The 12340-nt window shown below is 38.1% G+C and overlaps 1 protein-coding gene across 3 annotated transcripts in view; it reads left to right on the top strand.

Annotated features, from left to right (window-relative positions):
- The window catches only part of LOC136677933 (piezo-type mechanosensitive ion channel component 2-like), an 80662-nt gene that overhangs the window by 35525 nt on the left and 32797 nt on the right, over positions 1–12340 (top strand). For all 3 annotated transcript variants that reach the window (XM_066655652.1, XM_066655653.1, XM_066655651.1), the window contains exons 11-26: positions 392–509; positions 792–985; positions 1161–1391; positions 1626–1740; positions 2284–2483; positions 4174–4322; positions 4869–5042; positions 7063–7277; positions 7865–8025; positions 8259–8435; positions 8546–8662; positions 9009–9209; positions 9666–9870; positions 9968–10066; positions 10409–10574; positions 11981–12224. In XM_066655652.1, coding sequence (XP_066511749.1) covers positions 392–509; positions 792–985; positions 1161–1391; positions 1626–1740; positions 2284–2483; positions 4174–4322; positions 4869–5042; positions 7063–7277; positions 7865–8025; positions 8259–8435; positions 8546–8662; positions 9009–9209; positions 9666–9870; positions 9968–10066; positions 10409–10574; positions 11981–12224 — 2766 coding nt within the window. The remainder of the gene's footprint in view (positions 1–391; positions 510–791; positions 986–1160; positions 1392–1625; positions 1741–2283; positions 2484–4173; positions 4323–4868; positions 5043–7062; positions 7278–7864; positions 8026–8258; positions 8436–8545; positions 8663–9008; positions 9210–9665; positions 9871–9967; positions 10067–10408; positions 10575–11980; positions 12225–12340) is intronic.

Genomic DNA, 12340 nt, shown 5'->3' with positions numbered 1-12340 from the left:
CCAGACATGGGATCAATTAATCACAGGGCATTTCAAATTCACACAGTCGCTCACACACTCACACCCATGGACAATTTTACACAGACAATCAACACAAAGACGTGTTTTTGGATGGTGGGAGGAAATCTGAAATCCTGGAAAAATCACAAACAAACACAGGGAGTGTCCCCAGGCAAGGTTTGAACCCACAACCCCACTACCTGTTGTGTCACCATGCTGCCAGACTTTTAGTAATAATTCAAATGTACGGGGAATGGACAGAAAATCCTGGATGAAACCTTAATTCATCTGTTTGTTAGAACTGTTTAGAATTTACACCTTAAGCTGATTGAAACTTTGTTACCCTTGAATGTTAAAAATGTAAACAATGAATAAAATTACTTCCTCACAGGCAGTAAATGTGAACTCCTTTGGATATAATTCCAATCTGAATGCAGAGAATGGACCCGTCTGCTTAGACCTCTATTCCACTCCTAAGTATAAAGAGGACAAAAGTAATGATGTCAATGGTGAGACTAATATCACAATACCATATTCTTAAAAAAGAACTTTTTTGTGTCTCTCAAAAACATAGAATATTTATTTTAGAAATACTGCACTATAATTAGTGTACTTAAAATATATTACTTACAAAATAACTTAAGTTCAAAAATTAAGAGTATAGCTTGACCATAAATGCTTACATGGATTATTTTTTAATTGGACTAAAACATGTTTTTTGCCCTGGTAACTAAACATTTAATGGCAATTTGTGGTGATATCTTATGGTGGCTTTGTACCGTTCAACACAGATCAGAAAGATGAAGAGTCATATGAAGTTGTGGAGTTACCACAGGAAGAAGAAGAAGAAAGAGAAGAAGATGAAGAAGAAGAAGACGAAGAAAAGTCTGAAAACAGTGAGCAGAGCAGCAGCACCAGTGCTCATGTTAAAGTCTTCAGGTTCATCATGAAGCAGAGCTACGTATGCGCTCTCATTGCCATGATGGTGAGCAATCAAAATTCGTATGCATATATCTTACTGACTAATGCATTTTACAGGATTGAATACGTTTACTGTTAGTTCTTTGGTAACAAATAAATAAATAAATATTGGAATATAAGTCAGTTATTTATTTATTTATTTTTACCAAACTGTTTCTCTCTGTGTATTTCTGTTTTAGGCTTGGAGCATTACATATGTGAGCTGGCTGACATTTGTATTTCTGTTGTGGTCTTGTGCCATATGGATGGTGCGGGATAGGAGGAAGTATGCTATGCTGAGTTCGCCCTTCATGGTAGCCTATGGTAACCTGTTATTGGTGCTGCAGTATATCTGGAGTTTTGAGAACATGAGTGACGTTGCCGGCTTATTCCGCAACCCTGATGTGCCCTTCAGTGAACTAAGTACAAAGGTAACAACAGAAAGTTGTACATTTTCAGAAAGTACATTTCTTGTTCATTCAGCTGGGGGAAAAAGCTAGTCAAGTTCACCTACGTCTTCTTAACTGACCATCTATTTTTAGTTCAATAAATGTGTAGTCAGTATTATATCGTGATATTTGTGAATGCTCTTTCTATTTCCTACTTAGAAAAATGTCTCTGTGTGTGTGTGTTCTTGATAAATCGCTCTGTCCGTATGTGGTTAGGTGCTGTGTATGTTGAGTTTTTGGCTGCTGTTGCGTCAGACACTGACTGAACGGCAGGACCAGCTGAAAGAGGACACAGCTCTTTCTGAAGTTACTGTTCACTCTGAGAAAAAGGGTGAGACTGACACCACATTTCACCAAAGGCCAGTTGCTTTACACTTAGACATTTAGAATGTCAGAAATAGAAAACATTACTATATATTTCCTCCCAACTGCATATGTCTGATGAAAATAATAATTAAAGTATTAAAATAGCATCTTAAACAATACAAACAACATATTAAGCATGTCTAATATATAGGAACAACTTTTTTATCCCCTTCATATTATTTTAATAAAGCTGCAGTATGTAACATATGGGAATTTGCTAGGAATGTGTAAATGCATGCTACATCACTATCATCATAACCTCAACTGTATATTGTTAATGTTACATTTGGGACCTCTCAAATACACTCATGTCTTTCTGAGCTGTGATTGAGATGCTAATATGTGAAGATTATGAAAAACTCCAGATCCTATCCCACAACACTGATTTTTGGATTGGATCTGGATTGGATTACACAGATCTAATCTCAGACTTTTTCACTTTGGATGGAATTCTGGCCATAAATATCATAAATATAAAAAAAACTAAAAACTTTCTGGATTTTTGTAGAAGTGGAGCAGGCAGAGGAAGAGCATGGTGCAGAGAATGACCTGATGCAGGTTGTGGGAAAACTGGTGATGGCCATGCTGGTGAAATATTGGATCTACATCTGTGGCAGCATGTTCTTCTCTGTCAGCTTCGTGGGAGGCAACGCCTTGTACAAAATCATCTACATGATGATGTTCCTGTTCTGTGTAGTCCTCTATCAGGTACTGCTTAAAAGATACATATGTACCATAAACACAGATACAATTTGTAGCAAAAAAAACAAAACAATATGCTTAGGTAGAAAAACTCATTTTATGAGCAAGTAGGTGTTTTTATTAGGTACCTGTGAAGTAACAGAAATTTGGGAAATAACAGAAGTAACAGAAGTCTGTGAACTGACCATGATTGACAGAAGGCAGAAGTCCAGTATTACATTTATTAAACTTTCTTAAATGAAGGTAACGCCAAAATTACTTTAAAGTAAAGTTTCTTGCTGGACTTGTTTTATGGACATTACTGTGCAGATGTGTAGTGTTTTGCTTTTTATTTTGAGGTCAGGCATTAAAGGATTAGACACTGATTTTCTACACACTGATTGTAAAAGTAAGATGTGAAATACTCCAGTACACATCTGTAAGATCATAAACTAACAGTATTCTTTATTAGTACAGCTAAGGCTATAGGACTATGAAAAGTGAAAGATTCAGCATAGTGCTAGCTAAGCTTTTTTCTAGACTACCATATGGAAATCCATACTGTGGGATTGCAAGTTTACCTTAAAAGTAGCATCTATGAATGTAGGGAACTGCAGTTCTCTCTGGTTTGTTTATGTTCAGAAGCCCTGATTCTGAGCCCTCACTGTTTGAATTACCAGAAAAATGTCACTTCTCTTCTCACACATCGTGCGTATTGGCCAGCTGTCCTTAATGAACCAAGCTTCATTTTGTCTGTAGCTGAAACACTTTCATACTTCTGATTTAATCTTGCATGATGGACGGAAAAGTTCTGGGCTCATGTCACCTTCCGCCATGCTCTGGCTACACTTTCTCTGTATACATTACTCCTACAGCTGCGCCGACTGTAACACTTGATCAGAAGAGTGTCCAGGAGTCCTTGTTAAAGCAGAGCTGTTTGGTGTCTTTATTAATGGAGTCAGCGTATGTGTCTGTGACAACATTCTTGTATGTGTTTAATATATCTGTAACATTATACGGCAACATACTTGCTATGTGTAGGATAATTCCTGGGGCTATGGGTTTATGATATATTATGGATTTCAGTAAGGCTAAAAAATTTGATTCCCAGTAATCACAAATGCAGAATGAGTCAGAATCCCTTTATTTCACTGACTATGTTAAGCATACAAGGAATTTGTCTTGGTGAGTGCACACATGAATTAAATACTGGGAAGGGAAAAGAGACTTCAGAGAACTGACATGTTCATAGCTGCATAGGTGTCTCCTGCTTGTAAGGAAATTCATGATCTACTGTGAGACATATGGCACCAATGGTTGCTCTGGTACTATGATGGTAAAGGCCAAGCTCAAGTTCACAACCAGAAGTCTGGCACTATGAAGTTGGACTATCTAGATGGCATAGCAAGTACTGTAAGGCCAAGCTGACTTCATTGCTGACAAACGTATTAACTCTGTAACTACAGGAGATCTGGCAAGGTTTCTGCAATGGCTTTCAGGCTAGGCATTCAAATAGGTGACTGTCATATATTCATTTGGTCCTAAAATACTTGTCTAATTTGGGGATCAGTATAATGATCGAAATCTTGAAATCTAATGGGAAAAGAAGAAAATATTTTGATCTGTGTTTTAGTTTTGATCGTTGAGATGAGTGCTAGATTTGGTGCTTTTTGCCACCTTTTGTCTTTAGATAAAAATCTGGCTGTGTCTTCCTTAGGTGCATTACGAGTGGTGGCGAAGGATCCTGAAGTATTTCTGGATGTCTGTGGTAGTGTACACCATGCTGGTAGTCATCCTCATCTATAGTTGCCAATTTGAAACTTCCCTCGGCATCTGGTCTAATATGACGGGCATAAGTATTAAAAAGTAAGTAGAGCGGCTGCCAACATAAAAGATTATTCCAGCAGAATTTCTATTATACGAACTGAACAGAGACAGGTATAACAGGAGACATCTTGTAGGTAAACTCAGTGTAACAACACATTAAAATTATATTTTCAATCACTAACGAACTCAGTTATATAGCCTCTCTTTTCTTTCATTCTTTACTTAATTTTAATTTGCTAAAATAATTCATGCAGGTCCCAACAAAGCTATGTATTCTATTCATGCTACAAGTTTAACATTCATTCAATTATACCTTCAGTGTCTGTAATGGCTTATCCAGTCTGTAGGGATAATTATTAGGGTGTATTTGCGATCAAAATACCTGGTTTCTACAGCTGTAACTGAAAGAAAACTACTCAACACAGGGAAAAGAGTGATGGAATGGGAAGAGAGAGTAAGATTGAGGATGTATTTAACCCTATGAGAAATACCTGCGAAGCAAATGTACACGATTGGAAACCGTGCAAATTACATTACAAATGATGGAAGAAACATTGAAACATGGAATGTCCTTTTATTTTACAGCCTGAATGCTCTGGGTCTGGTGAAGTTTTCCGTGAGTGATCTGTTTACCCAGATCTTCATCCCCACATCCTTCCTTTTAGTATGCATCCTTCACTTGCACTACTTCCATGAGCACTTCCTCAAGCTCACAGACCTTAAAACAGTGGCTGCCAAAGAGGATAGCACAATCTACAGGTGAGGAGCGTTCCTTTGAGCTATAGATTTGTTTTTCTGTATACTGGTCTTCACAATTAGTAACCATCATGTTTTTAGTTTTGCTTGACTGTAATAACCTTGTGTTATACCGTCCATCTTGTAAATTTGGTCATATTAATAGGGCTTAAAATGTCAGTAACTACATATTTTTTGTCATTATGATTTTATCTGACCATCATTACACCGAATCCAGTTGTTGTAGTTAATGCAAAGACAATGTCAGCTGTCACATTCGAATGATCAAATATGACTAGACTAGGGATGTTGTTTTGTTTTTTCACCTGGGTTGAAAGCAAACACACACACACACACACACACACACACACAAACACAATCACACACAGTTATTTTAATGTAATGGTGATAGATTGAGCAGCCATTACATTAAATTTACCTCCTTGTTTCTTCACTCGTTCTCTATGTTCGCTATGTTTTCTGAAACCAATAACTCATTCATGATATTATAGGGCCATGTCATTGTTTTGTCACTTCAGAGATTTGTATTTACTCAGATTTTTTAACAGAACAATGACGTATTCTCATGTTCATCCTGGAACCGTTGTAACCAACTGTCTGCTCTCATGTCTTCCTTGCCGTCTTTCATGGCACTTGTTCCACAGCCATGCCAAAGTCAGTGCTCGTATCTGTCTAATAATGGATAGGTGGGTGACTCATCTTGTCCTACAGCATCTTTGGATCCTCCACATTGTGAATGTGTGAATCTCCCTGCCGTTCTCTTTTCCTTTCAACCTCTTTTCCCCTACTTCTCAGATGGTCATAATATCACTTGTAAATGTATTTTAAAAAAGTTTGCTTCCCCTACCTAATTATTAATATTACAATTATAATGAATGATCTGTCTTTTGTAAATGAATGCAGTAATTTTATTAATGTATTTCATCATTTGTTTGTGAATGATGTATAAGTTAATGTTATTTCTGTCCTCGCCACAGTAAAGAGACCCTTCGGCCTGACCCGCAATGACCTCATTCTATATTACCTTCTGTCCCGCCCTCCAATCACTGCATTTAAATTCCCTTTCTTTCCTTAGCATGTTAGGAATGCACACATTCATTTCCATGTTTCCAATCCCTGTTTCTCCAAAAAATTTCTGATGGTGATTTTATGCTCTACAGTTATTTCTTTTGTCTCTGAATAAATTCTTGTTTAATATTTGATTTAGGACTCTCACTAATCACATTCATTTAAATTCAAATTAAATGATTTGCCAATTAATCATTGCTGTTTCACAGAGAAAATAAATAAACATCTGCTGAAGTTACTTTATCTGTAAAACAGCAATGATTAATTGACGAAACTTTATAATTTTCATTTTTTATTATAAGGGACTATTGGTCTGATTTTACATGTTTATGCTCTATAAATTATTGCTTTTTTAACAGCATCAAGCAAAAGATTCCCCATCCTCAGAGCAAGTGAGTGAGTTTGAGGCAGTGGAGAAAAAGCTTCACTGCCATACAACAATATCATGCAAGCCTTTAACTGCCTGATCCTCTATTATTTGAATTGACCATTCTTTTGGTTGCAGCTTTTGCACAACTTTTGCCGTTCACTGATAATTTGTGTATCATCTACCATACCCTTAATTCCAGTTGAGAATGCTGATTTGTTTCCCCCTTTCCCTGGTAATTTTGGCTCTACCCATGACTGACTGAGCAAAGGAAAGTCCAGGGTTTGCTTTTATGCACAACCATATGCCTGCTCCCTTTGGAGATCTGGAAACAGCATCTATGACCTGAACCCTGCTTGTAAAATACACCCCAAACCAAGTTATTATTAGTTAATTTATATTTTATAAAACCAACTAACTGTAAATACATCTGTTAATGAGAACATTATTTAAAGATTTTTTTGCAGAACCAAATAATTTCTTTTCAATAAAACACTGACATTTTTTAAAATGAATGAATATGCTATTAGTGATCTTATAAATAGGAATGTCTATCCCTTGAATCTAATGAAAATACTTATTATACAGACTTGCGCACCCAGATGGGAGCTTAGCAGACCTCACCATGATGAGCTCCTCCCCTGAGCCCTTACTGAACGAGGAGAGAGAGAAGGAGGTTGTGGTGGAGGCGATAGTGGAAGAGAAAAAGGAAGGTTCTACCCACCTCTCAAGCCATGAAGGCAGTCAACAGCATAGCGGTAGCATGGCTACTGATCCTGACGTCCAGTCAGAACAGAGCTCAGGTACATCCTAATTTCATTTTTCTACCACTAGAGGTACAGTTGGTTGTATGGGAGGCATGTGTCCTAATATTAAAGCTTTAGTTAGCAGTTGTGGACAACACAATGCTTTGTAAAACAGTATTTGATTATTAGTTCTGTGTCTTTGTCTCTTGTATTATCACAAGAGCACTGTCTTTGCTCTGTATGATGTATGTCACACAGTACTAACCCTAACTCGAAACACATTTTAAATTCTGTTCTGTTTTTCAGGTTAGGTTTTTGTACTGTAACACTACGTACAAAGAGAGTGCTCTTTGTGCTCAGCAAATATTTCAGTCCATGAGCACTGCCAGGAGTTATGGCTAGTTTATATTTATCTTTAAAACTTTATTATTTTAGAACTGTGTTGCCTTAATCTCTACAATAGGTTTCAGAATTCCTGATCTATTATTGGTTTGCATTTTTCCTACAAACCTGAGATCCAATCATGTTTTTCATTTATTTATTTATTTATTTATTTATTGCTCACCACAGTTGTGTAAGTAATGAACTAAACTAAATAAACTGTAATTATGACAGTCACAGTGACGCACTCTGCTTACTTTTAGATCTGAAGAGCAAGTGGCACCTAGTGGTGGATCGTCTGACTGTGTTGTTTCTGAAGTTCCTTGAGTACATCCACAAACTGCAAGTTTTCATCTGGTGGCTACTGGAGATCCACATCATAAAGATTGTGTCTTCCTACATTATCCTGGTATCTGTCACAGAGGTAATGGCAGCTGGTTTACTGTGTTAACAAGGCAATTAGATGTAGTGTACAACCTGATTCTTATCAATATACATTACAGCATTTAGCAGTTTTGTTTGTACACAGTGTTTTGCATGTTTTGTACACAGCTATTCTTAATTTCAATTTAGTCAATATTTTACACAAATAACAATTACTTTACTTGAGTATGGATTACAGAAACTATATGCATTCTCTTCCTGTGTTATTTGCAGGTGTCTCTAATGAACATGGTGTTTCTGGCCTCGTGGGCGTTTGCCTTGCCCTACCGTCAGTTCCGTCCATTAGCCTCCAGCATCTGCGCTGTGTGGACTGGTGTCATCATCATCTGCAAGATGTTATACCAACTGGACACAATAGATGCAAATAAACACTCCAAAAACTGTTCAGAGGTATGTGCTTTGGTTGAGGAGAGCTAAAAAGGCTTGCACACATCATGTTATGGTGCATGAAATGCATAGATGTTATTTAATTCATATTCTGTTTTTTGTGGATTTGATAGTATATTTCGGTTCAGCTCACTAAAGACATGGAAAAGTCGTTGCTGTACAGTGGTTTAGTGGACCCAGCAAACTGGGTTGGGCTGAAGAAATCGAAGTCACTCTTGCCAGCTTTGAAGGTGATTTTTATTTGTATTAATATAAAATGTTTGTGTGTGCTCTATTTTTCATCTGTAGTAATTAAACATGCCACCTGGGCTGCACTTGTGTGCTCTTCTTTAACTAAACTATTTTTTCTGCCAGCCCAGGAGATCAAACCAGTGGCATTTTTATCTAGTCCCACTTTTTTAATCCTTAGGCCATGGCCGCTTCCTTTGTCAGAGTTTATCTAGTTGTCTAGTTTTGAGGTTTTGTGGCTTCTAAATAAAATAATGATCAGATCATCTTTGTGATGTCTATTATTTTTACATGACAGTCACTGAATCAGAAACTGATTTTCACAATTGTTTGTCCTCTTTCCTCCAGAATAACTTGCTAATCCTGGCCATCTTAGCTTTTGAAGTGACTATTTACAGACATCAGGAGTATTTCCGGCTACACAACAAACTTTCTCCTCCCCCGTCTAGAACTATCTTCCACGATATTACTCGCCAGCACCTTGACATTGGGATTGTTAACTGTGCCAAATACTTCATTAACTATTTTTTCTACAAATTTGGGTTAGAGGTATGTCAGATAATTATTGATATATTTGAGACTGATCCTGTTTACTTTGGTTTCATGAGTAAGCAGGACATACAGGATGTTTACACACTATTTATATAAACATATAAATGCATAGAAAACACTTCTTCTGTTTGCATGTTAAAATACACATTTACTATGCAATAGCATAAAGGAGATAAAAAAACATAAAATGTGGTTTATGTAAAAGATGTTTAACTCATTTTCACTTTGAAAAATGTTTTTACATGTTAGCATGACTTTATCCTACCTCTTTATCCTCATTTTCTAAAATGAATACTTTGTTAGAGATTTGAATTAACAGTTTTTAAATTTATTTATGTATCAAGGTCATATTTTTTTTTTACAGTGAAATGTTTTCAAATTCTATACAAAATGTTTTCAGACTCCATATGGCACAATTTCTTTCATCCCTGATTTATTCAATTCTTATCTCAGGTGTGTTTCCTACTAGCAGTAAACGTGATTGGTCAGCGAATGGATTTTTACTCCATGCTACATGCCATTGCTTTGGCAGCTGTAATGTACAGACGGAGGAGAAAGGCCATAGCTGAGATTTGGCCTAAGTACTGTTGTTTCCTGGCCTGTATCATTACCTTCCAGTACTTTGTTTGTATAGGGATCCCACCAGCAGCTTGTACAGGTAGGTATGTGTTTGAGCATGTGAGTTTCTAGAGTATATTCATAGCTTAGCTGATGTTAGTTCAGTCCCCATAACCGATTTGTTGGTGTTTACACAGACTACCCCTGGAGATTTCCAAATGCTACACATTCTAACGTTATTAAATGGCTCTACCTTCCTGACTTCCAGACCAAACCAAACTCCAAATTTCTCATCTGTGAGTAATTGCAATATATTATTACAGTCAGTTATTCCTATTTAGGTATGAATAGTATGCCATCCGAAGGCCTTTACAAGTACTGAACCCTTCTGGCTTGTTAATGTCTTGAATACTGGCCCAAAATCTATAGCAGAAAGAAATGATCATGGAATAAATATCTCAGTTTCTCAATCTCCTCAGACTCTATTTATACAAACTGCCAATAGTGATTATGACTTCACCTGACAAGAAGGTTTCAGCCAGATTTTTTTTGTTTTTCTGAACATTTTATGCTTTAATTTCTGAATATTTCACAACTCCCTCTTCTCCTTACTCTGTGTCTCTTTCATTGGGTCATAGATGACTTCATGTTGCTTCTGAGTGCCTCTCTGCAGCGACAGGTGTTCGATGAAGAGAACAAAGCTGCGGTGCGTTTAATGGCAGGCGACAATGTTGAGATATGCAGAGACCTAGATGCTGCTTCCTTCAGTGTGCACAACCCTGTGCCAGACTTTATTCACTGCAGGTGAGTAAACTCATGCACACACTCAATTAGTAGTAGCGATTTGTAACTATTTGCGGGCTGTGCTGTCTCTGAACAAACAAAAAACCTGTCCTCATGTTTTGATTGTATGACATGACTGTAACAACTTATTTCACCTGTATAATCTTTCTTTATATTAGTTATCTTCATAGAGAAAAAAGCATTTTAATGCATATTTTATATATGTCACAATTTTAAATATAAAGGTTTAACCCCACATTTGTGTCTGTGATTGTAAGAACACCAGAAAATATTTATAACGATTTAAATTTGGTAAAAAGTTATTATTGTGAGTGAAAAGTAAAGCGGGAATACACCCTGGAGGGGGTGCCAGTCCTTCACAGGGCAACACACACTCACACATTCAGTCACTCACTCACACCTACGGATATTTTTGAGTCGCCAATCCACCTACCAATGTGTGTTTTTGGACTTTGGGAGGAAACCGGAGCAGACACAGGAAGAACACACCACACTCCTCACAGACAGTCACCCGGAGAAAACCCACCCAGACACGGGGAGAACACACCACACTCCTAACAGACAGTCACCCAGGGGAAACCCACGCGGACACAGGGAGAACACACCACACTCCTCACAGACAGTCAACCGGAGGAAACCCACACAGACACAGGGAGAACACACCACACTCCTCACAGACAGTCACCCGGAGGAAACCCACGCAGAAACAGGGAGAACACACCACACTCCTCACAGACAGTCACCCGGAGGAAACCCATGCAGACACAGGGAGAACACACCACACTCCTCACAGACAGTCACCCGGAGGAAAGCCACGCAGACACAGGGAGAACGCACCACACTCCTCACAGACAGTCACCCGGAGGAAACCCACGCAGAAACAGGGAGAACACACCACACTCCTCACAGACAGTCACGCGGAGGAAAGCCACGCAGACACAGGGAGAACACACCACACTCCTCACAGACAGTCACCCGGAGGAAACCCACGCAGAAACAGGGAGAACACACCACACTCCTCACAGACAGTCACCCGGAGGAAACCCACGCAGAAACAGGGAGAACACACCACACTCCTCACAGACAGTCACCCGGAGGAAATCCACGCAGACACAGGGAGAACACACCACACTCCTCACAGACAGTCACCCGGAGCAATACTTGAACCCACAACCTCCAGATCCCTGGAGCTGTGTGACTGCTATACTACCTGCTGCTCCACTGTGCCGCACCATCTGAAGATCATTGGCTTTTTTAATCTAATTTCATCTAATCTAATTTCTTCAGTAGATTGTTCTAAATATGTGATAAATTACACATTGCAGTGTAGTGCATACTTTAGTTGCTTTACGTTCACTACTCAGACATGGTACTGGTTGGGATAAGTTGGTGTCAATGTCTTTCAGGTCATATCTGGACATGCTGAAGGTGATCATGTTCAGCTATCTTTTCTGGTTCGTTCTCACCATCATCTTCATCACAGGCACTACGCGCATCAGTATATTTTGTATGGGCTACCTGGTGGCCTGCTTCTACTTCCTGCTCTTTGGGGGAGAGCTGCTGCTCAAACCAATAAAAAAGATTCTTCATTACTGGGACTTCCTGATAGCCTACAATGTGTTTGTCATCACTATGAAGAATGTCTTTTCTGTAAGACACACTGTTTTCTGAAATATTTTCGCTCTGAATGTGTTTGTTTCTTTAATGTAAAAAAGTATTTTTTACAAAACTTGTTGGACAGTGTTTTAAGGTTTTTATTTTATCTT

The sequence above is a fragment of the Hoplias malabaricus genome, chromosome Y (assembly GCF_029633855.1).
Source record: "Hoplias malabaricus isolate fHopMal1 chromosome Y, fHopMal1.hap1, whole genome shotgun sequence".
Lineage (NCBI taxonomy): Eukaryota > Metazoa > Chordata > Actinopteri > Characiformes > Erythrinidae > Hoplias > Hoplias malabaricus.
The sequence above is the reverse complement of the archived record's forward strand: the minus strand, read 5'-3'. Positions and strand labels throughout refer to the sequence as shown.